Source organism: Podarcis melisellensis (assembly GCF_964234715.1).
Source record: "Podarcis melisellensis genome assembly, chromosome: 1".
Lineage (NCBI taxonomy): Eukaryota > Metazoa > Chordata > Lepidosauria > Squamata > Lacertidae > Podarcis > Podarcis melisellensis.
This window is the reverse complement of record NC_138528.1, coordinates 66,703,476-66,730,195: the sequence shown is the minus strand read 5'-3', so window position 1 is coordinate 66,730,195 and position 26,720 is coordinate 66,703,476. Positions and strand designations below refer to the sequence as shown.

The 26,720-nt window shown below is 41.7% G+C and overlaps 1 protein-coding gene across 3 annotated transcripts in view; it reads left to right on the top strand.

The window, feature by feature from the left end:
- USP47 (ubiquitin specific peptidase 47) overlaps nt 1-25,498 on the top strand; it is a 52,914-nt gene extending 27,416 nt beyond the window's left edge. For 2 of the 3 annotated variants that reach the window (XM_081918065.1, XM_081918067.1), the window contains 20 exons: nt 1,157-1,252; nt 1,359-1,511; nt 2,955-3,122; nt 5,082-5,213; nt 5,663-5,739; nt 6,129-6,184; nt 6,703-6,815; nt 8,163-8,267; nt 14,125-14,332; nt 14,588-14,703; nt 14,892-15,011; nt 15,323-16,103; nt 17,508-17,683; nt 18,622-18,702; nt 19,243-19,358; nt 19,836-19,954; nt 20,823-20,953; nt 22,757-22,804; nt 23,083-23,213; nt 24,032-25,498. In XM_081918065.1, the coding sequence (XP_081774191.1) occupies nt 1,157-1,252; nt 1,359-1,511; nt 2,955-3,122; nt 5,082-5,213; nt 5,663-5,739; nt 6,129-6,184; nt 6,703-6,815; nt 8,163-8,267; nt 14,125-14,332; nt 14,588-14,703; nt 14,892-15,011; nt 15,323-16,103; nt 17,508-17,683; nt 18,622-18,702; nt 19,243-19,358; nt 19,836-19,954; nt 20,823-20,953; nt 22,757-22,804; nt 23,083-23,213; nt 24,032-24,206 (3,102 nt within the window). In that variant the 3' untranslated portion in view covers nt 24,207-25,498. The remainder of the gene's footprint in view (nt 1-1,156; nt 1,253-1,358; nt 1,512-2,954; nt 3,123-5,081; nt 5,214-5,662; nt 5,740-6,128; nt 6,185-6,702; nt 6,816-8,162; nt 8,268-14,124; nt 14,333-14,587; nt 14,704-14,891; nt 15,012-15,322; nt 16,104-17,507; nt 17,684-18,621; nt 18,703-19,242; nt 19,359-19,835; nt 19,955-20,822; nt 20,954-22,756; nt 22,805-23,082; nt 23,214-24,031) is intronic. The other variant, XM_081918066.1, reaches the window with a different exon arrangement.
- Nucleotides 25,499-26,720: the final 1,222 nt, after the last annotated feature.

Sequence of the window (26,720 nt, the reverse complement as noted above, 5' to 3'; positions counted from 1 at the left end):
GTTTACTACAAGGGACTAATCTATGTGACATGAAAAGTAGTCTCCTTTGTGACAAAAGCCTCCAGCCTCAGGGAAAGGGATTTGGAATCCATTTCAGACAACTGATAGAATGATTTTATGTCCTTAGAACTGCGAAATCTATCTCCCCCTATTTTCAATTTTTTGTTTTATTAATAATTTAAACATTCTGTATTATTTGGGGTTTTGATATATTTTGCTTTTATGCAGAATTTAAATGTAGGTTATATTCTCTTTTGATATGGTATATGGCAGTGCTTTTTTTCTAGAAAAAGAGGTGCAGGTACTCACCGTGAAGTTGTTACAATAAGTGTCACACTTTTAACAACAAAAAAGAGGTGCTCGTACTGCGTACCCTTCAGTACCCCCTGAAAAAAAGCACTGTTCTACAGATTAATTCAGTAAATTCTACTCCATTGGGTAGCTGCCTCTGTGGCTTTAGGCTTACCAGAAAAATGAATTTCTTATTCTGCTTTCATACCTGACGGTTCACACACATTTTTCCATATAGGGAGCTTTTTAATCTGTGTTGGGAAAATTGCAAGCATAAGCCACCTCTCTCATATAGCCATACAATGATATAAAGTTAGGCTGTTGGCAGTTGATACACTGAAATATACATATTCTGTTTAATGGGACTTAATATACACCTAGCTATGTGCAGAGCTGAAATCTTAAGATTTCAGATTAATATGACAATACCTTTAAGAAATGACAGAACAGAATTAAATTAAAATATGTCCTCTGCTTAATTTTGCACTTGTTCCTGAAAGATCAAGGCCATCTTTAAACCAGGGGGGTAAGGCCATGAAACTGCTGACTGTGCCACTGTGGCTTAATGTGATGTGCAAGATAACAGACTTGGATTGTTCACAAAACTTAATTCTGATGGAACCATCAATTTGTTAATAAAATGTGATGTGTTATTGATCATGATTTGACTGCTTACCTAAGGTAGAATGCAAAAGTTGTTTACCCTTGAGTTTTTTCCTCCCTAACCCAGTAGCTGCTTTTTAAATTTGTTTATGGAGATTATTTTAAAATATTAAATCACCTGTTAAATGAACTTTTGCTTGTTGCACAGTTCCACATTATCTGTCTCAGCAGCTGCTTATCTTTTCCTCCCCCACTTGATTAGGAGGAAGCTTTACATGCTTTCATTCAGCCTGAGATCCTTGATGGCCCCAATCAGTACTTCTGTGAACGGTGCAAGAAGAAATGCGATGCAAGGAAGGTAATAAATGCCTTTTGACAGAACTCTGGACTAACTGGATATATATCCTTGATATTTATCATTCCCTTTATATCTTTTTTTTTTTTTTTTGCCTTATGTTTTTCAGGGCTTGCGATTTTTGCATTTTCCCTATCTGCTGACCTTGCAGCTAAAGAGATTTGACTTTGATTACACCACTATGCACAGGATAAAACTTAATGACCGTATGACATTTCCAGAAGAGCTAGACATGGGTTCATTTATCGACATTGAAGATGAGGTAAGAAGCTGCATGCTGGTTGTGTTTTAAGAATTATCTTTATCTCTCAAATGTAGTTTTGTTGGCCTGAGTATCAAACAAAAATCATTTTGAAATCCATTCCCAGTGTCAAGCCCTAAACATATCATTTACCCCTTTTTGAAATTCTTGCTAAACATTAAACACTGGCTTGTTGCTGTGATACCTGGTTTTTTAAATTTTCAATCCCAGATGAAAACACCCATTAAACATATATATCTAGGCCTGACTACTTCTTGCATGTTTAGTCCATCAAAGAGATTCACTGGTGGAAGAGTGATATTTGCCACCCTGCCCTGCCCCCCCCCCCACAAATACCTCCTTATTCTGGAAGATTCTCCCAGCCCTCTGGAGATTATTCTCAGAGGGGCTGCAAGATGGAGGGGGAAATGGCAGAAAATGCTTCCCCCCCCCCCCACTTCTGCTAGAAGCTACCTCCGCTGGCTCAGAAGCTCTTAGATTACAAAGAGACACCACTGGCTGTAACCAGTGAGGTGAGCTGTCTGAAGTTAAATCTGCTTTGTGCTTTACCTTGAGGTCCACCAACAGGATCCAGACGCAAAATAGTGGTCCATGGATGTAGGAATATAGTTTGAATAAAGGAACAGAGGAACCCTGAGCACATACAGAATAAAATTCCTGGCCTGAGTATCAGACTTTAGCTCATCATTCTTTCATGCCAAAAATCCAGATTTCTTTATTTCAGCAGGGGTTTTTTTGGGGGGGGGAGCAGCCTTTTAGCTGTTACTGTTACTCTTGTAAAACAACTAGAAACCCTTGCCAGTCTGCTGGAGAGCACAGAGTCCTCAGAGTTGATCTGCCTTCTGCTGACTCCTGTGCAAAAGGCTATTATTGTCTTGTCTAGTATCTTTATCCAAGGGGGTAGAAAAATCAATGAAGTGTAGCGACATCTTAGCAGCTAACAAATTTATTATGACACAGTTCTGCAAAAGCTTATGCCATGATAAATTTGTTCATTAAGGTGTGACCACAGCTTATTTTAAACTTTTATGTTACAATTGAACAGTTCAGAGGTCAGTGAACAGACAATGAAACCATGTGCAGAGGGTTCCCATGGGCATCTATAATGCCCTATTTTCCCTTGCCCCTACATGTACACATGTATGCAGGTAGTCCAAGGAATGAGGATAGGCACTCAAACCTATTTCCCCTGCCTCTGTTCATGCATATTTGGGGTTTTTTGAGTCCTTGGGAATCCACATTTGTACTTTGAACTTTGAATCCTAGTACTTTGAACTAGATTGGGTCTGTGGAACTCTTTATGTTGAAGCATAAGAAATCTTAAGGAATGTGTCAAAGGTTTTTGTAGTATTCAAGAGTACAGCACGAGCATTACATACAAAGTTCATCAGATGTATAGGTCCTTAATATTTTCTAAACTGCTTCTGGTTACTTATTTTTAAGAAGTCTCCTCAAACAGAAAGCTGCACTGACAGTGGCGCAGAGAATGAAGGGAGTTGTCATAGTGATCAGATGAGCAATGATTTTTCAAATGATGATGGGGTTGATGAAGGAATATGTCTGGAAAGCAATAGTGCTGCTGAAAGGATTTCAAAAGCTGCCAGTGAAAAGGTACCTTGTAAAAGTGGCTATGTGTGATTTGCTCCACCCAATAATTGATCATGTTTTTAAAATGTATGCCTTATTGAGAGAGTTCTGTTATGCTATCAATGAATAATACATATTCCAGTATTTAGAACTGTAGAGGAATCTCAACTAGATCATCCAACCTCTGGTTAAAGACCTCCAAGAAAGAAGAGGCTACCACCTCCAATGAGAGTCTCTTCCACTGCTGAACAGCTCTTACTGTCGGAAAGTTCTTCTGATGTTTAGTGGGAATCTCCTTTATTGTCACTTGAATCCATTGGTTTGGGTCCCAGCCTCTGGAAGAGGAGCTTCATCTTCCATGTGACAGCCTTTAGATATTTGAAGATTGCTATCATATCTCCTCTTTAGCGGGTTAAACATACCCAATTCCCTCAACCTTTACTCATAAGTCTTGGTTTCCAGCCCCTTAATTATTTTGGTCGCCCTCATCTGCACACATTCCAACTTGTCAATATCCTTCTTAAATTGTGCCCAGTACACAGTACTCCGGGTGTGGTCTGACCAAGGCAGAATAGAGTGAGACTATTACTTCCTTTGATTGAAACTTGATATTTTTGTTGACGCCAAATCCCTTCACAAGCCTACAGTGTAAAACTGACCTGTCAGGTGTTGAAAATGCTGAAGGAAAACATGACTACGGCTTCATGACTGCCTAATGTTTGTAGAATAAAATGTATGGTCAAGTCAAAATTGTAGTGTTTGGATCAGAAGGCAGCACTAATCTTCATGATATCTACATAAAAACATGATATACATAATGTGGAGATAGCAAAGTCATTACCCAATCTAGGAAAATTCCTTCCCTCAGATGTGACCATTAGTTGTTTCATATAGTGAGTGCAAGGAGGAGGAACAGCAGTATTGGCTAAAGGTTACCAGTTTGCTATGATGATGGGGCTGCTTCCCTACATCCACTGGAAGGGGAGTGCACTGCTCCCAGCAGTGCGATCCCGTTGGGGTGTCATCACAGCGGAGCCCCCGCCCGCACTGGGCGCCACGCCCCTAGGATGCGCACCAGCTCCACCCCCGCCTGCTCTCTGCCCCCCGGTGCTGGAGCATGAAGCTCCGCCACTGCCTAAATCAATATAAAAACTAGCTGCTGTCCAGAAAACTTGGTATACAACTGGCTGGAATAATGTGTGTGAAATATTAGAAATGGTTTATAAGCTGTCTTCAGCGTCAGTACCACAATTGAATGCTGTTTACTATACTAATAAATTGGTGAAGGAAGAGAAATGGTTAAAATGTTTTTAGATGGTATTATAACTATGTTAGAGGACAGGGTTATAATCTGAAAATTTTCTGCAATTTCTTGAAATGTGCTGTTCCAGAAGTATTCTGTTAGATACTCATAGATGTTGTTTAAATATTGAAAGGAGTTACTTAATGGTCTGGTAGCTACAGTGGTGCCTCGCAAGACGAAAAGAATCCGTTCCGCGAGTCTCTTCGTCTTGCGGTTTTTTCGTCTTGCGAAGCAAGCCCATTAGCAGATTAGCGCTATTAGCGGGCTTAGCGGATCAGCTGATAAGCGGCTTAGTGGATCAGCTGATAAGCGGCTTAGTGGATCAGCTGATAAGCGGCTTGGGAAAAGGGGGGGAGGGAAAACCCCCCGCAGGAACTCGCAAGACATTTTCGTCTTGCGAAGCAAGCCCATAGGAAATTCGTTTTGCGAAGCACCTCCAAAACAGAAAACCCTTTCGTCTAGCGGGTTTTCTGTCTTGCGAGGCATTTGTCTTGCGGGGCACCACTGTACTAAGGAATAAATTTGAAGTATTAGTACTAACCTTTTAGTGCATGGTTGCTTTAATCAAGAAAGATACTATCAAACTTGAACAAATCTTAAAATTTAATTTTATATAAACCTGCAAAAAAATTAATTGTAGCCTTTTTTTGAACAATATGCTTGTTTCTACCTTCTCACAGAATTCATTATTATATGAACTGTTTTCTGTCATGGTCCATTCGGGAAGTGCAGCTGGAGGCCATTACTATGCATGCATAAAATCGTTCACTGATGATCAATGGTACAGCTTCAATGATCAACATGTTAGCAAGGTAAGTTAATTGTCTTATATTCAGTTTCCAGTCTCTGAGACATAGTGCCTGCTCTCATGTAACTATAATGGCAGCACCTGTAAGCTAGTGGTACATATTGACAGGCTTGGGTTAGGGGATCATGAAGATTGCAGTTCAAAAAACCATTCAAATTTCAAAGCAAATGCAGTTAATTCTCTATACTGCAGGTTGGAAAGGACTATGGCAAACTGCCTTAAGATAGTCCTGTAGTGCAGTTTATTCCGCATACTGCAGGGTAGGGTCTGAGCGGACTTGCCACAACATTGTAGCATTTGTCTAGAGACATTAGATGGGGGTTGGGCTAAAGTGGAGAGAATAGCTTATATCAGCCCTGTAGTGTAGCCCATAATTAATATTGCAGTTTAGATATACTACTGTAGCTGACAAAGTAATTAACAAGGAAAATTATGTGCCATGTTTCCCTCTAGATAACTCATGAAGACATTAAGAAAACTTATGGCGGAACATCTGGAAGCAGAGGGTATTATTCCAGTGCTTTTGCAAGGTTAGGAAAGTTTAAATACACTATAAAACTTGTATAGTACAACTCAATTTTCTGAATTAATATAATTATATTCAGAGTGATGGATAAAAGGTTTCTCAGTATGTTCTGTTGACTACCTAGGGGTGAAATCAAAGTATTTTGAGGGAGGAGACACAAATCTTCATCTCTCCTCCCTCAAAATACTTTGATTTCACCCCTAGGTAGTCTCTAGCCTAATCAAAGAGGTGGGTTTTTTATTGCTAGGTCATGAGCTCTGCTATGCTAATTGTAAAAAGTGTTTGTGTTATTAAGACTTTGGTATGTTTATAAACATTTAGTTTAGATATTGTGTGCAGGTGTGGTTTTTTCCACATCCACAATAGATACTGACTCTGAAATCTTCCCAACAGCTCTACAAATGCATACATGCTTATATATAGACTGAAGGATACAACGAGGAATGCAAGTAAGTGGTGGTTTTCATAAATATAGTTTCATACATCACAACAACAAAAACTGCAGAAATGAGTAAAGACAACTGTCTCTTTTAATATAAAAATTAATTCACACCCTCTCCTTTTTTTGTTTACTAAGTTTCCTAAGTGTTGCACGTCAAGCTAAATACTTTTTAAAAAACCCGAAACAAAAACTTCACAAAACCAGTGTCTTCACTTACACAAATACTTTTAAAATGCAAGTCAGGGCATGTTGTGGTAAAATGTTAAAACAGTACAACAGATAAAATTACATAGTGAATTTAAAGGGATGGTGTTTCTGCTGTTGGCCTTGAGATGGTCTTGAAGGCGCATGATGCAGCTCTGCTGCTAAGGCTAATGGGGTATGTGTCAGTACTGTTTATATGATAGGCTGCCTGGAAGCAGTTATGTAAGGTGGTTTGATCTCTATTTTAGATGAAGAATAAGCAAAGTACTGAACGTTCTGAAAGAGTAGCTCATTTGAACTTTTGCCTATTTGCATTGTTAGAGTTCCTAGAAGTGACTGAATATCCAGAGCACATTAAAAGACTTGTAGAAAAAGAAAAGGAGTTGGAAGAACAAGAAAAAAGGCAACGTGAAATAGAGCGCAATACTTGCAAGGTTTGTTCTCTCATGTTTCATCTCAATAGAATTTGTGCTTTCACAGTAGAATTTGTGGTGGGATTGTGCATTGACCCCCCCCCCATGGAAATCAGTCAAGACTCAATCCCAAATTAAGACAGCCATCACCAACCTAGGGCTCTCCAGATGTTGTTGGGCTGCTACTCCCATCAGCTCCTGTGATTTTCTTCTTCATTTAAACTATAAAAATGATTAAGTTAGAGAGGAATATTAAGTATTATTTATGTATTAATTAAATTTCTATACCGCCCTTCATCTGAGAATCGCAGGGCAGTTGATAGGCAGCAATATTTTTCTTTGGAAAAATGGGAGATCAGCAACAATACCAACTTAATGGAGAGAAAGAAATGTGGGCATTTGTCTCTCAATAGCCATGTTAACTCATTATATGGGATTTAAGGCAGAAGGCAAGCGAAGAAAAGCTAAATTTGCAGCAAATAGGCAGCCATTTGTTGGAAACCAGCAAGGATTTAGTGCTAATCCAAATATATCATACTTTTACAATATTTTGAAGTTGGGTTTTGTGGGGATGGTTGAGCTATTATTTAATCTGTTGTCAAAAGGTTATGATCTAGATTCTTGGTGCTTTTTTCCTCTGCTTTTTCCACTTCAATTCCCATTGAAATTGAATGCATGTTTCTAACTAAGCAGTGTTTTTTCATTAAAGAAAAATAAATTAATCTACAAATTCCAGTAGTTTCACAGAAATTCTTTTGTAGAGCCAAAATGAGTATTTTTTTTAATTTGCATGAAAATATTACAGAATTCATGAGTGTGAATAAATGCATCTCTTCAGTTTGCAAGAAACACGCACTGTTACGGGAGTTTTTAACTGTAACCAGAAGTTCCATTTTAATGTGAAGAGATGACTTTCTGTATCCTGTAGTATTTGTCTCCACAAAAGCAGTGTAATATATGCAGATCAGTTACATCAGAGGTCATTGATACGAATTGTCTGCATGTTCTCACTTGACGCTGTGCTAACAAATTACTGTTACACTATAGATTTCTAGGGACCTAGTTTGCACAAGTACAGTAGGTCTAAATTTTCATTAATTGCCTTGTCTGACAATTGCCCAGTTAAGAGTTCTAGTAACCATAGTTTTATTAGGCTAAGAACAAGCTATATGCCTGCATGCTTTTCTTCAACTCCCCCCCCCCATCTTCCCTTTGTGAACCCACCTTCTGCTCAAAATGGTTGTGCATAGAGCATATTTCTCTAAACATTGCTAGATACTACTACTGCATTTTTATAATTTCATAGATCATACCTATCAAATGTATTCAAATCTATTTGACTTGATCCTTTTGTTTATGACTATACAGATAAAATTGTTCTGTTTGCATCCTGTAAAACAAATAATGATGGAGAATAAACTAGAAGTTCACAAGGACAAGACTCTGAAGGAAGCTGTCGAGTTAGCCTATAAGGTACAGTATAATGTTTTCGAGATTGTAATTGATACACTGGGTATAAATCCATGTATTCATGGTAAACCTTAACTAATTAGCTCAGTCTTCATTAGACAATAACAACACTGAAAGTAGAATTTTCCTGGTCCACTTTTTAGTAGGGCTGAGGGGAATCTTGACATGTCTAGACTGAGCATGCAAACACCTCTTAACGTTATATTTATTTCTCATATTTTCTTAAACTCATGGTGGCTAGAACCAGTTGATCAAATTGTAAAACTTGAAATAATATGTCAGGGAACTGACATCTAAAGCGCCGGAGGCGCAAAGGCTCACTGAGGGTGAGAGAGCAGTAGCAGCGGAAGAGGGAACCAGTAGAGGGCGAGCAAGAACTCCAAGGGAAAGTGAGTCGGAGGGATGGCTCAGAGACGCTTCAAGCGAAACCAGTGGGGAGGTCTCAGGACCTCCTATAGGGACACCCACACCTCGACGGAAACTGTCACGCCGAGAGGCCAGACGACGTGTTTCCGTTAAGGAGCTTTTATGTTGGAAACGTTTCCGAAAGCAGCCACTTTCGGATTCTACTAGTGATTGACGCAGCCATGCTGGAGGGGCTCCGTCACAGGCAGAGGTTTGAAAGCCTGATCAAACTCTGAGGGACTTGCATTTTACGCACAAGCAGCTCATCGTCCCATCACAGCAATCCGAAAGTCTCCGAAAGCCAGCTTGTGCAGGGAGAAGCATCATGAGCAATCCAGCCGGAACCGGGGAAGCAGGAGCAGCTGGAGGAGGTCCAAGCCTGGAAGAAAGGTACAGGGCGTTGGAGATCCAGTTGGCGCTGCAAACGGCGAGGCTTGAGGAGAGGAGGGCTCAGGATGCAGAAAAGGGAAAGGAGAAAACCACCCCGCTCGCCAGAAAGGTGCCAGGATTGGTGCAGAAATTCGGGGGGGATCCCAGGAACTATCATGCCTTTAGAACAGAGATGCAATACGCTCTAAACTTGCAGTTTGATGACTTCCCCGATGAGGAATCGCGAGTGGCGTATGTGATTGGCCATCTCGAATCCGGGGCGAAAGATTGGGTTAGACCCCTGATGGCAGCGAATAATGAGATCTTAAAGGACACGAGGAAGTTTTTTCGTGCCATGGACCTGATGTTTTCCAGCGATATTGAGCAGGGGGTGGTGCGAAGGCAGTTAATGGCTTGCCAGCAAGGAAGCAGATCTGTCCGTGAGTACTGGACTGAATTTACCATGTTGATTCACAAATTGGGGTGGGACCTATCGGCGGAGCCCATCCAAATGCTTTTCGAAGAGGGGCTTTCTTCAACCGTCAAAGATGAGCTTTCCCGGGGCCCCAGGGCGGAGTCTATGGACCAGTTAACCAAATCTGCGCTGGCCATAGGAGCGCGCCAGGAGGCGAGGGCTATGGAAAAGCGGGAAGGGAAAGGAGACCGTTGGAGGGAGTTCCGCATTCCAGACATTCCAGAGCCACCTTTCCCGCCGGCAGAGCCGATGGAAGTTGGAACAGCGCGGGCGCGCGCAGTTTCAAATCCCAGTGAAGGGCGGAAAAAGGAGGGAAAGAGCGCCAAGAGATGTTATCTCTGCCAACAGCCAGGGCACTTTGCCAGAGTTTGCCCACAAAGAAAGGAATGGCAAGGGATGGCAGGAGCTGTTGGGGGAAAGGAAGAGGAAGGCAAGGAGCAAGTAAAAGCCAACGCCTGGCTGCCACCGTTGGGGCACAGCAGCCAGGCCAAAGAGCAATGAAAGTGCCCATGCCAGAACCCCCCAGACCCGCTTTAGTGATAGAGGTGTTACTAGAACTGCCAAACGGACACCCACTAAAGGTCAAGGCGCTTTTGGATTCAGGCAGCTCCTGTAATTTCATGAGTAAGGAGTTTGCAGCTGAGCACCAGATACAGACTATCCCTTTAAGTAACCCCTTGCAGGTGACTACGATTGACGGCAGAGAGCTGTTGGGGGGAGAAGTTAGCCAACAGACTGTCCCGATGATAATGAGAGTGGCAAGGCACACCGAACAGATAGCGTTTAATGTGGCCATCCTGGGAGGAGCGCCCATCATTTTGGGGATGAGCTGGCTGGCGCTACACGATCCGCTAGTGGGCTGGCATCAGAGGGTGGTCTCCTTTGGGTCAGCGCATTGCCTAGAACACTGCAAGGAGGGGAAGGTTTCGGGAGGAGACAGAGTCACCCTAGCGGGGATGGAAGTGATGGACAAAGGGAAGGTGCCCCCGCAATACGCAGATCTGAGCAACGTATTCAGCGAAAGGGAAGCAGACAAACTGCCACCGCATAGACCCTTTGACTGTCAAATCAACCTACTCCCAGGGGCCCAACTCCCAGTAGGCAAGCTGTACGCCATGTCAGACGGAGATGCAGGAGCTGAGGGAGTTCATTGACAAAAACTTGAAGCGAGGTTTCATCAGAGAGTCCCGAGCGGTGGGGGGCAGCCCAGTGTTTTTTGTGGACAAAAAGAACACAGACAAACCGAGACTGGTGTGTGACTTCAGGGCCCTCAATGCAGTGTCGGAGCCCCTGGCTTTCCCTATGCCCCGAATTGATGACATTTTGACCAGAGTAAGGAAGGGAAAGATTTTTACAAAACTGGACCTGCGGGGGGCGTACAATCTGATACGCATAAGGAAGGGAGATGAATGGAAGACCACCATGTTTACCCCGTTGGGAGCCTTTGAATACCTCGTTATGCCCTTCGGTCTACAAGGGGGCTCCGCGTGTTTTCAAGCTTTTATAAACCACGTTCTGGGACCTTTGCTCTACAAGAATTGTGTGGCCTTTTTAGACGACGTGTTGGTGTATTCGGAAAATGAGGAACAGCATGTGAGGGACGTTCGAGAAGTGTTGGGCAGGCTGCAAGCCAACCAGCTGTGGGTGAAACTGGAGAAGTGCCAGTTTCATACCAAGGAGGTGGAATTCCTGGGGTACCGCTTGTCAGACAAGGGATTGGCCATGGATCCAGGCAAGGTCCAAGCGGTACTGGAATGGAAGACACCGAAGACCAAGAAGGACGTGCAAAGATTCTTGGGATTTGGGAACTTTTATCGGAAGTTCATCAAGAACTTTGCCCACTTGACGGCGCCCATCACCGACTGTCTCAGCAGCAAGAAGAAATTTGTTTGGACGGCAGAGGCGGATCGAGCCTTTGAAGAACTGAAAAGGGCTTTCGCCTCGGAAGAACAACTTCTGCATGTGGATTTACGAAAACCCATGAGAGTGGAAACAGATGCATCCGACCGGGCGGTAGGGGCGGTCCTTCTTCAACCGGGGAGGAGTGCGTCGGAGTGGAGACCGTGTGCCTTCTTCTCGCGGAAGCTGAATAAGTCCGAGAGGAATTACACGGTGTATGACAGGGAACTACTTGCCATTCACGAAGCATTCCGGAGGTGGAGACATTTATTAATTGGGGCACAACACAAGGTGCAAGTGTGCACCGACCACAAAAATTTAGAGTATTGGAGAACAGCTCGAGTGCTCAACCAACGACAAGTGAGATGGGCACAGGAATTCTCCAAATTTAACTTTGAGATTTGTTATGTGCCAGGCCCAGAAAACGTCAGGGCGGACGCGCTCTCACGCAAACCAGAATATTGGGAAGGGGAGGGGGTGATCGAAGAGAGACATGTCATCCCGGAGGACCGCTGGGTGTGTGGGGCGGCGATGGTGGGGCAACGAGAACTGGTGGAGGAAACGGAAAATGATGAATATGCCCAGGATAAGCTCAGAGGTCTCAGGGGGGAGGGCGAGAGCCCCGGAGGTTTTGAGGAAAGAAATGGGGCATTGTATTACAAAGGGGCACTGTATATACCCGAAGGTGAATTGAGGGGGAGAGTACTCAAGCAGTTGCATGATAGCCCCACGGCGGGACATTTTGGGCAACACAAGACCATGTGGTTGGTTACCAGGGAATTTTGGTGGCCTAAGGTGAGGGAAGATGTAAGGGAGTATGTAAGAGGGTGTGACCAATGTCAGCGAGCCAAAGGGGAAAGAAGGGCGCCGGCAGGGTTATTAGAACCTTTACCCACACCAGAACGGCCTTGGGAAGCGATATCAATAGATTTTATGACGGATCTGCCAAGGTCCAAGGGGAAAACAGCCATCATGGTAGTAGTAGACCTGTTAACTAAGATGTGCCACTTTGTAGCATGCTCACATGCAGTCACAGCGGAAGAAACGGCGAAGTTGTTTGTGGAACATATCTTTAGGTTGCACGGGGCTCCCTCGAGGGTGATCTCAGATCGAGGCAAACAATTTACTTCCAGGTTCTGGAGGAAGCTCATGAGCTTGTTACACGTGGAAGTCAATTTTTCAACTGCCCGGCACCCTGAAACCAACGGGCAGGCGGAAAGGGCAAATGGCATTCTTCAACAATATCTTAGGTGTTATGTCAATGACAGAGAGAACGATTGGGTCGAAAAGTTGGCGTTGGCAGAATTTGCCTACAATAATGCGGAGAATGTGTCCACAGGGATGAGTCCCTTTTTGGCTAATTACGGGTGTCACCCCAGGGCATTTCCAGGGGAAGGAGGGGAGAGATGGAGCGTCCCAGCGGCTGAACATTTTGTAGAAGAGATGGAAGCCATCCATCAGCAGCTCCAGCTCAACTTAGAAAGGGCTAAGGCACAATATAAGAAGCAGGCAGACAAGAACAGAAGGGAAGGTGAAACCATAAGGGTGGGGGATCAAGTGTGGTTGTCAACCCAAGGGTTGCCGTTCAAAGGGGGTTGTAAGAAACTGAGGCCCAGAAGATTGGGACCTTTTGAGGTGATTCAGCAGGTCAACCCGGTAGCTTTCAAACTCCGATTACCCAATCACATGAAATTGCACCCAGTGTTCCACAGGTCGTTACTGTCACCATACAGGGGAGGAGGTGAAGGGGAGCACGTCAGGGGACCAGCCTTGGAAGAGAGGGAACGCCGCAACCATGTAGCGGAAATCCTCGATTCCAGGTGGAAGGGAAATCAGGTGGAGTATTTAGTGGCGTGGGAAGGGGAACCGGAGTCAGAAAACACCTGGGTAAGTGCGCAGGAAGTCAATGACGAGGTTTTAACAGAAACGTTCCATCAAAGGTTCCCGAGGAAACCTCAGCCGATAGCAAGGTTTAGGAGGGAGTATTTCGGCACCACCGATGAGGAAGAGGAAATGGAAGGGTTCGCGGAGTCGGAGTTGGAAGAGGGAGTGGACTCTGATGACGAAGAGTACCTAGAGAGTAGGAACAGCAACAAGTGGAAGGAAGTGTTCGCGACGTCGGAAGATGAGGGAGGTTCTTTCAAGGGTTTTACCTCCTCTCCGCCAGTAGGAGAGGAGACGGGAGGGGGTGAAGGGGGCCCTGGAGGGGAGGTGGATGTCAGGGAACTGACATCTAAAGCGCCGGAGGCGCAAAGGCTCACTGAGGGTGAGAGAGCAGTAGCAGCGGAAGAGGGAACCAGTAGAGGGCGAGCAAGAACTCCAAGGGAAAGTGAGTCGGAGGGATGGCTCAGAGACGCTTCAAGCGAAACCAGTGGGGAGGTCTCAGGACCTCCTATAGGGACACCCACACCTCGACGGAAACTGTCACGCCGAGAGGCCAGACGACGTGTTTCCGTTAAGGAGCTTTTATGTTGGAAACGTTTCCGAAAGCAGCCACTTTCGGATTCTACTAGTGATTGACGCAGCCATGCTGGAGGGGCTCCGTCACAGGCAGAGGTTTGAAAGCCTGATCAAACTCTGAGGGACTTGCATTTTACGCACAAGCAGCTCATCGTCCCATCACATAATAGTTCCCTTTTACTCCAGTTTTGACTGAATGCTTGCTCAGAATTACTGTACATTTCAAGGAATTATTCTTCAACTTTGCATTAGATAATGGATTTAGAAGAAGCAGTTCCCCTGGATTGCTGTCGTCTTGTTAAATATGATGAGTTCCACGACTATTTGGAGCGATCATATGAAGGAGAAGAGGACACTCCAATGGGAATCTTGCTTGGAGGTGTTAAATCAACATACATGTTTGATCTACTCCTGGAAACAAGGCGACCTGACCAAGCTTTCCAGTGTTACAAACCTGGTGGTAAGTAATATTTCTTAAAGATTCCCTGTGTATGACTAAGAAGTATTAATTCCTTCAATAAACATGCTTAATTTAGCTAAACTGAGAGATCTTTGAATCAGTCTTCTGAAATCATTTTATAAAATTATGCTATGTGCTTTCTCTGAAGAAAGATTAATTTATCTACTAAATGGCTGTAGCTGTTGAAATGATGATCTTTCTTCTTTTCATGTAAGGTGTCTTCATGGGTGATAATTTATTTTCTTATTTTGATAGAAGTCATGGTAAAAGTTCATGTTGTTGACCTAAAGCAAGAAACTGTGGCTCCTCCAATTAGTGTTCGTGCTTATTTGAACCAGACAGTTACGGAATTTAAGCATCTCATTTCAAAGGTAAATCAATTGCATCATCTTGTGCTATTGCAAAGTTCACTCTTGCATGGCATTTGTGTTTTATAAAGATATAGCAATATCTATATTTTATAATTTGTACCCTGAACAGAAATTATATGCAGATTATCTTTTTATAGTCAGCTTGCAAAAAACGATTAACAGTATCTTATTTCTTTTGGCCTCCTTAGACTGTACATTTGCCGGCTGAAACAATGCGGGTTGTGCTGGAACGTTGCTACAATGATTTGCGTCTCCTCGGTGTGGCCAACAAAACACTTAAAGCTGAAGGCTTTTTTAGGAGCAATAAAGTAAGATTTTATGTTAAATTAGTTTTGTCTTGGGAAGTGCTAATGTTGTTTCTTAAATCTACTGTATGTCAACATGTGTTTTTTAAAAACCTATATCTCAAATGGCATATGAAAACAAAATGAGATGGGGTGGCTTTCAAAGAATAACCATTGTCTAGATTTCAGCAGTATTGGCTAAGACCATAGACCTGTCCTGTAAGAATAACTTAATTGACAGGTGCATCTTTTGTGTATTTCCATATCTGAGTGCTCTATACATAAACTCCTTATGAAACAGAATTTTACTTCTTCATTTCATCTCTATATTTTAGGTATTTATTGAAAGTTCAGAGTCTCAGGATCGACAACTGGCATTTACAGATTCACAGTTATGGAAACTCCTAGATCGGCATGCAAATACAATCAGACTGTACGTTTCATTACCAGAACAATCTCCTGGATCACAGTTCAGGCGGACAGTTTTACAGAAAGCCAGTGGAGACTCTGGAAATCTAGATGAAATATGCGAAAGAGTGAAAGGACCTCTAGGTAATATGAAATCAGTAGAAGCTATCCTAGAAGAAAGCACTGAAAAACTTAAAACCTTATCTCTACAGCAGCAGCAGCAAGAAGGGGATAATGGAGACAGTAGCAAGAGCACAGAGGCAAGTGACTTTGAAAACATTGAATCTCCTTCAAATGAGGTAGACTCATCAGTATCAGCAGAAAACCGAGAACTTGAAAACCAAATACAGGTTTCTGATCCAGATAATTTCCAGTCCGAGGAGCGATCAGATTCTGATGTGAATAATGACAGGAGTACAAGTTCGGTGGACAGTGATATTCTTAGTTCCAGTCACAGTAGTGACACATTGTGCAATGTAGACAGCGCTGCTATACCCTTGGCCAATGGACTTGACTCACACAGTATAACAAGCAGTCGGAGATCCAAAGCCAACGAAGGGAAAAAAGAAACATGGGATACAGCTGAAGAGGATTCTGGAACCGACAGTGAATATGATGAAAGTGGGAAGAGCAGGGGAGAAGCACAATATATGTATTTCAAAGCAGAGCCCTACGTTGCAGAAGAAGGTTCGGGAGAGGGGCAAAAATGTATGTATGAAAGGCAAAACGTATGTTTTGAAATGTACATTTTTATTATTTTACGTTTGCATGCCTCCTTTCAACTAAATTTGTAAATTTACCCACACACGTATTTACATAATGGAGAAAGATGCTCCTAGATACTCAGAGTGATATCCAATTTTGGCTCACCAGATGTAACAGATCTTTCCTTTCCTCTTATACACTGTACAGTCCGCTGCATCCCTGTAACTAATTTGGAGGATCTGGTCCAGGGGTCAGGAAACTTTTTCAGCAGGGGGCTGGTCCACTGTCCCTCAGACCTTGGGGGGGGGGCGGACTATATTTTGAAGGGAAAAAATGAACGAATTCCTATGCCCCACAAATAACCCAGAGATGCATTTTAAATAAAAGGACACATTCTACTTGTGTAAAAACATGCTGATTCCCGGACCATCCACGGGCCAGATTTAGAAAGCGATTGGGCCTTAGGTTGCCTACCCCTGGTCTGGTCCCTCAATCCTCTAGAGCAGATTTTAGAGGTCTGCAGAGAACTGCAGGATATGGAGGCCCCACTGTGCAAGTGAAAATCTGTTGTATTGACCCTGCTGGATATTGCCTTTAGAAGAACATAAGAGAATGAGGTGTGGGGAATTTTCTACTGCCCAATATTTTATTGGAAACCTGCACGGCTAATCTTCATATTTTGGCAGAGTATTTGCATTTGAGTGAAAATGGTAGGTGCCATTCTGTAGTTGACAGGAAATGCTGCAGATATTCCATGCCTCTTCTGCATGACAAAAAAGGGGGAAAGTTAGAGACAGTTCCTTTTCGGGAGGAGGGGATGACATCCTCCCCAAACTCTTGGACCTGTGTGCCTGTAATTTGGCAAACATGATTCATTTTGAAAGGGCAACTATGCCTATAAAGTTTATCTACTTCTGTCAAAAAGAAAAGTGTCAGGCTTTGTTTGGTTTTTGTTTCCTAATACAGTGGTACCTCAGGTTACAGACGCTTCATATTACAGACTCCGCTAACCCAGAAATGGTACCTCGGGTTAAGAACTTTGCTTCAGGATGAGAACAGAAATCGTGTGGCGGTGGCGCAGCAGCAGCGGCAGGCCCCATTAGCTAAAGTGGTACCTCAGGTTAAGAACAGTTTCAAGTTAAGAACGGACCTCTGGAACAAATTAAGTTCTTAACCCAAGGTACCTCTGTAGTGAATGGGGGTAGGATTAGTAAAGCAGATATGAACATCCATTCCATTCTACTTATTGCTGAACTGGGGTTCACAGTCTGCACTTAGTGGAGAGCACTTGAAGATGATTCACTTGACACTGCTACATTACAGGAGTAGCATAGTAGATATTAGCAAGTATACATTATGCACAAAGAATTTCAATGGGTTTGTTTATTTATTTCTTTTTTGCTTTAGGGCTATTGATTCATGTTGATAAAAGAATTACGCTCTCTGCCTTCAAACAACACTTGGAGCCTTTTGTTGGCGTTCCATCTTCTCAGTTTAAGGTCTTTCGAGTTTATGCCAGCAATCAGGAGTTTGAGAGTGTTCGGCTGAATGAGACCCTTTCATCCTTCTCAGATGACAACAAGGTTAGCAAAATATGCAGTTAAATACTGAAATGCATGTAAATATTCCCCAGAATATGGGGATTATTCAGATATTTTGCATGTGAAGCATTTGTCTCTGTGTTGCAATATAGGGACATAGTAGCTACATAGGAAAAACCACATACTACAACTAGGGTAATTTATGAAACTTTGTCAAATATATATATATTCCATAATTGAAACTGTATGCTCACTTCACCTTACTTGTAGCTAGATGACTTGGGTGGGCCATCTAACCCAAATAGTATATTCCACATTAAAAAAATAGATCCCTGACTTGAGTCTGTTGAACACCCTTTTTAAAGCTTCTCGCCACACCTTCCTTCACCCTCCTAAAATCTGAGACTCTAAATTTTGTAGTGCAACCATTCCCTCATGCCTGTAATATCAAAATACCAAAAATCTGTGGGCCTTCTGGTGGTTATGATTCTTGCTGTATTGACTAAGGGCATCGACTTGACCCCCACATTGTTGGGATGTATCGTGTGATGTGTTGTCACATTCCACGTCACGTGTCCCACTCCCACCTAGCTGCTAGCGCTTTTGTGCCAGGCCAGGATGCGCAGGCATCCTGCCACCGAGATGCTGGTGCTCGCACACTGGGTGGGGAATGGGGAGTGCGGAGCTGTGCTCTGTGCTCGGCCTCCTCCCCGCACAATATCGGGCGGGGAAAAGCCAGCAAAGTGCAGCCGCCGGGCTCCACACTCGGCCTCCTCTTGCTCATGCAACATCAGCAAGGAGGTGGAGCAGGCCACAGGATTTTGAGGGAGCCCAGGCCCTTTCTTGAAAAATTTGGGGGGGCTGAAGACTCCACAGCCCCCGCCACTTGACACGCCTGGTATTGACTATATTCCATGTTGATGATAAGAGACAGCTAACATCTAATCTTGTTTCTATTTTTCCCACCCCTAATTTAAAAGATAACAATTCGGCTTGGGAGAGCATTGAAGAAAGGTGAATACAGAGTCAAGGTTTATCAGCTCTTGGTAAATGATCCAGAGGTAAGTAAAGCTTGAAAAAACTTGTGTTTGGGTAGCTTATCATCTGAAAGTTGACATTTACAGTTTAATTATTTGAGTATGTACATCATCTTTTTATGGGAGCCAGTGTGACAAAAAACAGAAATTATCTCTGGGAAAAGTTGTGCATTTAACATATAAATTGTGGCATGAATCTGTTGTCACTTAGTTGCACAACTAACAATAATTGGTTAAACCATTGATGTTGAGTTCATACAACACAAGACAGTGACATGTATTTTCCTTAATCATTAAATGGACATGACACATAACAACAAACCAGTAATTTGCACTTTTTAAGAATTGCATTGCTTTATTACTGAGTTCTGTATACTTGATAAACAGAAATCCTAAATAGTCTTTGTCACATTGGTGGTGATCATGTGTGGAAACCATGGGGTATTTTTTTCAATGCTATGGAGGCTATGGCAGCAGCCCTGTATTTTATAACTCCACCTTTTATGAGTGTCTCGGAGAGTGATTTCTCTAATAAGCTTAATCATTTTACATTTGTTTTCGCAGCCCTGCAAGTTTCTTCTAGATTCTGTTTTTGCTAAAGGAATGACTGTGCGGCAGTCAAAAGAGGAGCTACTTCCTCAGCTCAGGGAACAGTGTGGACTAGATCTGACTATTGACAGGTAAATCACACTACAGTGAAGTTTATGTGAGGTGCCTAAAGCCTGAACTCAAGATGCTTACAAAAAATGGGGTACTGTTGATTTTTGCCATTTAAAGCAAAAAGTATGGGGAAATGCTACCTTTTTTTATTATGTGTTTTAAAATTAAATCTTGAGCAAATATAGTGTGACATGAGAAACCTAGTAGCACACAATATCTGTCTTTGCATCAGACTTTATATTGTTTCTCATGGAATAAAAACTTTGCTCCATTTCTGCAAGTTCAAACATTATCCTAAAAAACAAAGGATTCCATATGGATATTGAAAAGTTGTATTAGCCCTCTTAGCTCAAATTAGCTAACTGCTTGTAGTAGAACACATGACCTTTCCCTAATGTAAACAAGGCATTATTCAGATTAAATACTGTGGCCTAAATCTTGATCATGGTTTTGTTTATGGACATATGCTAACATTTCTGCAAATCTTTTTCCTGTAGATTTCGCCTGAGAAAGAAGACCTGGAAAAATCCAGGAACTGTGTTTCTGGATTATCATGTTTATGAAGAAGACATTAATATTTCAAGTAACTGGGAGGTTTTCCTAGAAATACTTGATGGTAATAAGATTGCACAGTAAAATTATTTAGCTTAAACTGTTGGAAGCCTTTTAATTGTACCAGAATTAGCTAGCTATATTATCAGAAAATTATCGGTTTTTTAAAAACACATTTTAGTGAGACAAAGTGCAACCAATGCGTATTAATGTATTATACTAATTCAAAAGGGACAAATGAGTGGCAGGAGCTGTATTAAATTTCTTGACTGTGTGAGTGAGATGTCTTAGCATAATCAGTTTTGAGAGATTCATATGCAGGGAGGAAGTTAAAATTAGAAACTAGATTTAAAACCTATAAATGTTATTCATGGTTATCCTTAAAGAATTTGTGAATATCTGTTCTGCAAATAGTTTTTATTGACACTACATAATATTTAATTCTGTATCTGTGGAACTACTTGCTCAAAGTCTTTACATTATCTCAAATATTTTCTTTTAAAAATTAATGTCTATTTTTAGTGACACTTATCCAGAGATATACGAAAGTTCATACCCTGTACGAAGTATCTTTTTATAATACACCAGAATAAAAGAAATAGTTTTAAAAATCTAATCTAAAAAGGAACAGAAGCAAAAAGATGGAAAGGAAAGAGGGGGTGGGGAGACAAAGGAGAAAATGAAAAACGATAAAAATATTTCAGGTTCTCTGTTCCTCAGCTAAATATAGTATGCCATTAGCATCTAATTATTCTATTTTCTATAAGCCATTTTTTTTTCAATCTTCAAATCCAGATATTGCAAGTTCATTTTCTCTTATGCAAAAAGTCCTTGTATTTCCAATTCTTAATAAATGTCAATAAATGATTTTTCTCCAATTAAACACATTAACTTTGCCATCTCAGCTAATAAGTTTATCAAATCTTCTTCAGGAGCAGAAAAAATGAAATCTATGTCACAGCTTGCCGTTCTGTCAAGAAGGTGGAGGCCATCAGAGATGAAGCTGGATCCATTTCAGGAAGTAGTTTTGGAGAGCAGCGGTGTTGATGAATTAAAAGAAAAGGTAAATTACAGAGCAGTCCTATGGAGGTCCAGGTGGCGGGGGGGGGGGAGGGGAGTCATCCAACACCCTACCTGCTAATTGTGGTCAGGGCAGCTTTTGTTCTTTTTACCTCTCCTATTGACACCAAAAGACATTTTTCAACTCAAGAGTCGTCACATTTATTTAAGAGCAACTTCTGAGGATTGCATGCCAGTGGTAGACGGGGTCAGAGGCAAAGGTGGGCAGAAAAAATGTATGTGACTCTAAACCTTTCAGCCATATAGAAGTCAGAGGTTTCTATATGCACACACTTCTTGCTGTCTTCCATTTCAAACAGTCAAGAGTGATCAGTCTAAGAATACATTGTAGCCAGAAAAGAGCACTTGGAAGAGCAGGATGAGTGAGAGATGCGGACTGGGGGGGAAAGTCCCAAGGGCTGAATAGAGAGGCCTGGATTGCCATATTGGGCCCCCGGTTCTGAGTTCCTTGCCCCTTCTGTAGTTAATTGATTAACCCCAACTGGAGGGAAAATTAACTATGTTGCTGTACATCTTTCCATATCCATCCTATGTGATGGTGACCTCTGTTCTTCCCCACCATGGAAGTCATTCAACAAACTGAGGGTTAATCCAGACGAGACACATGCTGATGGTGGCTGAGAAGTTCACATATCCATGTAAAGATCATACTTGCAGTTTGCCAACAGAGGTTTTGTTCGGTATTTACAAATGACATTCAATATGTGAAAAGCTGCACTTCTTAGGATTTTGTGCTGATTCTTATGTCAAGTCTTGACACTTGAAGCCCTGATGTCCCTGGTAGCAAGAAGTAGCTTCTTCTACATTCAGGTAGCTGGAGGCTTCAACTAGCCTTGAAAATAGCTTGGCCACAGTGATCCATGATTTGGTAGCCCTCCAGTTGGATTACTGTACAGTGGTGCCTCGCAAGACGAAATTAATCCGTTCCGTGAGGCTCTTCATATAGCGGTTTTTTCGTCTTGCGAAGCAAGCCCATTGACAGCTTAGCGGATTAGCGCTACAGCTGTCAAGCGGCTTCCAGCGATCAGCTGTTAAGCGGCTTATCAGCGGAACAGCTGATAAGCGGCTTAGCGGCTTAAAAAAAGGAAGAAAAAAGCGAAAAAAACCCGCAGGGGGATGCAAGATTTTTTTCGTCTTGCGAAGCAACCCCATAGGGGAATTCGTTTTACGAAGCGCCTCCAAAACGGAAAACCCTTTCGTCTAGCGGGTTTTTCGTCTTGCGAGGCGTTCGTCTTGCGGGGCACCACTGTAATGGGTTATATGTGGGGCTGCCCTTGAAGATGACAAGGAAACTTCTGTTAGTACAGTACTTGCTGCCTGTTCATTTCCAAGTCCAAGTATTTTAAAGCTCTAAGCAATTTGGGTCTGAAATGTCTCCTGTCAAGCCAGCCTGCCTATATCCTTAAGATGTTTGGGGACTTTCTCTTGAGTCCTTGGCAGAGTTTTGTATGTATGTACTAAGGAAAAAAATATTTCTGCAGTGGCAGACATACTTGAGACATTTTTCTCAGCCCCGCCATTTATGAAGGGTTATGTTGCCTCAATCTTTTTAGTTTTTTAATTATTTTGTTGCCTCTGTATAAATTGCATAATGAATATTGTATTGCATTTGTATGTGGATTTAATGTCTTATTGTAGACTATATTCAATGAACATTTAGAAATATTTTAAATAACATTTTGTGTAGAACTTTAAATGTGCATAAAACATAAATGCAATTTGTGATAACAAATCTGCTACTTTATCTCTTCATCAAATAAATCTGGCACTGAATTTTTTTTTACAGCTTAGTGAAATAAGTGGAATCCTTTTAGAAAACATTGAGTTTGCAAAGGTGAGAATTTTATTTTTCTCTTAATCCTGCAGTGTTTTTTTAACTTTTAACATGAAAGCCCATTCCTATGCACTAGCTGTTTGACACAAGCGTCTCTGTACTCATACCATAGTGGATGGTATGCTAAATCCTTTGTTGAGGGGAGGAGAGTAAATGGCGAGCAGGGGTCTGGATGATGAGCGCTTTCACTGATGGTCTTACAGTATCTGCAGTTGCCCATGTATGTATCTTCTTGTTGTATAGATGCTCTTTTTGCTAAGGTGCTTTGTTCTTTCCAGGGCAGAGGAACATTTCCATGTGAGATCTCAATTTTAGAAATACATCAGGATTTGGATTGGAATCCTAAGGTTTCAACACTGAATGTATGGCCTCTCTACATCTGTGATGATGGAGCAGTGATTTTTTATAGGTATGCCTTTCTGTTGTTGTTTTTTAAATACATTGAAAAACATTGTTATTGGTTTAGTACTAAAAAAATTACTAAGTTGAGGCTGAAATTCTCCCCCCCAAAAAACAAACCTCCAGTGGGGCAGTGTTTTAGAGTAGTCAGGAATGGTCAGTGGATTGTGCACAGGCACTCCTTGCAATCAGCCTGCCCAAGTCTGGTGATCCTGCCACCTCTGATTAAACTTCAGTGTGTTCTTAACCCTGCTTTCCAGATGTTGCTATCTGTGGGAAAGCTATCACATTAGGCACCATACAAGTGTCCTCAGATCTGCTGTGCCCACCACCAGACTTCCAACTAAACAGAGATATTGTGTCAAAACACTTTTTGTGCACCGTTGCCACTGTTCAAGTATTGTATGTGCAACTACTGTGGTAACTAAAATACACAAGTGGCAGAGTATGCAGCTCTTTGCAGTTATGCCCGTTCACATACCACCAGTGAAGTACTGACAACTAGGTCTTTTCCTCACCAATTCAACAGTGCAACTGGTCCAAACATTGGCTCTTACTTCAGAGTTCTGCATATCTATTCAGAGCAGATGTCAAAGTTGATTCTCAAATTGCTTACCACATCCTTTCAGAGTCTCGGGTTGATGATGATGGATTTGGGATAGGACTATTGCTTCAGGGGGACCACATGGAGAAAAGCTGTCTTTATCTAGCATTATGCAAAGATTTTTTAAAAAATATTTTGACTATGCCTTAGATTAAATAAATAGGGCTTGCTCATTTTTAAAGTGCATTATTATGGAATTTAAAATTGTTGTATTTATATAAAAGGGATAAAACTGAAGAAGTGGTGGAATTGACGGAAGAGCAGAGAAATGAGTTAATGAAAAAAGAAAGCAGCAGACTTCAGAAAACTGGACACCGTGTGACCTACTCCCCCCGTAAAGAAAAAGCATTAAAAATATATCTGGATGGAGCACCAAATAAAGATTTGACTCAAGACTGATATTTCAGCATTTTCCCTGGGGAATTTTTTGTTACATGTGAGAGGTACACTACTACTGTGTAGTGCCGTTATGGCAGGACATTAGGTGTAAAGACACCAGCACTGATTGGTAAAACTGCAGCCCAATCAAGCTCAGTGCCCAGTCAGGTCACTGTTTGATTTGGAATCATGTTGTGCACTATAGTCAAATGTACTGTAAAGATAAAAGGGATGTGCAAATAAACAAAACGAAACAAAAAATGGGGCGGGGAGGGGTAATGAGCAAATTGACCATGTGCACATAGCAGTAGCTAGTAAACTAGCCTCAAACAGGATATTCATAGCTTGATAATAAAAGCTGTGCAAAGGCCATGAATGAATTCTTTTCTGTTTTGTTTCACTGATGCACACATTACCTCATTGAAGATTTCTGAAGTAAATGTGACAGTGGCTTTTTGAAAAGCTCAAGAGTGGAAATGTGATGGAATTGGCAGAATCCAACCCTTAAAAGTTAACATTTTTATCTGAATCTTGTTAAGATTTCTCTTCTACAAAGCAGGACATCTCTGAAGTAAAAAGAATAAATAAATGTATTTTTTAGCAGAAGTTACCATTACCAGCAGATGGTGTTTCATTTTGGAGCAGTGTTGTAACCAATTTTTATTTAGGTTATGAATAACAGGTGACTTCACTGTTCCATTCAGTGTGTAAATACAACTCTGTCCTGAGTTAGCAGAACTACATTTCAGCTGCTTACTATGGTATTTCTCTTCACATATCAATATTCGCTGTATACATTTAAAAGTATAGCTGCCTATTTAAATTTGTATTCATTTTGTGTTTGGCAAATGCTGGGTACTTAGATTTGTAATTTTCCCTTGTTACTGAGTTTTTCGGGGTGGGTTTTTGGGTCAGCTACTTATTTTTGTACATTTTTGTTTTTGAGCTCTTACAGGTTTGGATCTTCTAGTACCATTACAAGTCATACTTTATTTTTCTTTGGAGTTGATCATAGTTTTTATATGTAGCTTTTTAAAAAGTTGGACATCTCCCAGTATAAATTATCCAGTAGTTCAGGAGTGGTACAGATTGATGCAGTAAACATGATTTCATTTGCAAAGCTTAGACAAGTAAGATTTTGCTTTGCTATGTTAAGATCAATTACAAACAATTCTATAGAAGGTTGTCCTTTTTTTCAGAAATACCATCTAATTTATATCAATAAAAGGTTTTGGTAAACTTTTCCATGCCAGATGCTGTTTACAACAATGAACATGCCAATAAAACATTTGTTCATTCTGTTATTTTAATAACATTTCTCTGGACTTCTTTTAATACTGAAAATATTTCATCTAGTGTTCATGATACCAAGTTTTTCTTTTTGGATTTAACTTTCAAACTAAAGGTCTACTTAAAAGTATGCAGCCTGCAGAAATTATCAATGCCCTGCAGCAGATTATGGAAGAAAGTCACATGCAGCTTGGTGTCAGTCCTATGCTTTCAACATGCAGTTTTGAGACAAGCGTTTCAAGTTGCAATTCAGAGTGCTGCAAGAGCCAGATCAATCACCTTTTTAAAAATGGTGATGCTAGCCTGCAGGGCTGAACCAAATAAGGAACAAAATGATGTTCCAAGTAATTTGAGCATCAGATTTCAAACCCACCTTCCTCTTGCTATTTAAATGTTATAACAGACTTATGATCTTTAAATAGTTGAGCGAGGGGAGGGGAGAGCAAGGACTTGGTTCAAGAAGGTAGCTTTCTTACAGCCAATCAGGGATGGGTATGGTATGGACTGGACTGGACAGACTGCTATTGCCAGGCATGCAGGTGCATTCTATGTGGGGGAAATGACTGCAGAAGTTAAGTATTACATGTTACATCTCATAGCCAGATGCTTTTAAAGAGTATGGTCTCTTGCAAACTCCCCTTATCTCACTATGCCTGCTTTGAAATTAACACACTTTGGAGGTTTCTGCATCTAGATCAAGGGAAGTAATAGTGCCACTGTATTCTGCTCTGGTCAGACCTCACCTGGAGTACTGTGTCCAGTTCTGGGCACCACAGTTCAAGAAGGACACTGACAAACTGGAACGTGTCCAGAGGAGGGCAACCAAAATGGTCAAAGGCCTGGAAACGATGCCTTATGAGGAACGGCTAAGGGAGCTGGGCATGTTTAGCCTGGAGAAAAGGAGGTTAAGGGGTGATATGATAGCCATGTTCAAATATATAAAAGGATGTCACATAGAGGAGGGAGAAAGGTTGTTTTCTGCTGCACCAGAGAAGCGGACACAGAGCAATGGATCCAAACTACAAGAAAGAAGATTCCACCTAAACATTAGGAAGAACTTCCTGACAGTAAGAGCTGTTTGACAGTGGAATTTGCTGCCAAGGAGTGGTGGTATCTGCTTCTTTAAGTAGAGGCTTGACAACCATATGTCAGGAGTGCTCTGATGGTGTTTCCTGCTTGGCAGGGGGTTGGACTCGATGGCCCTTGTGGTCTCTTCCAACTCTATGATTCTATATTGAATTGGCA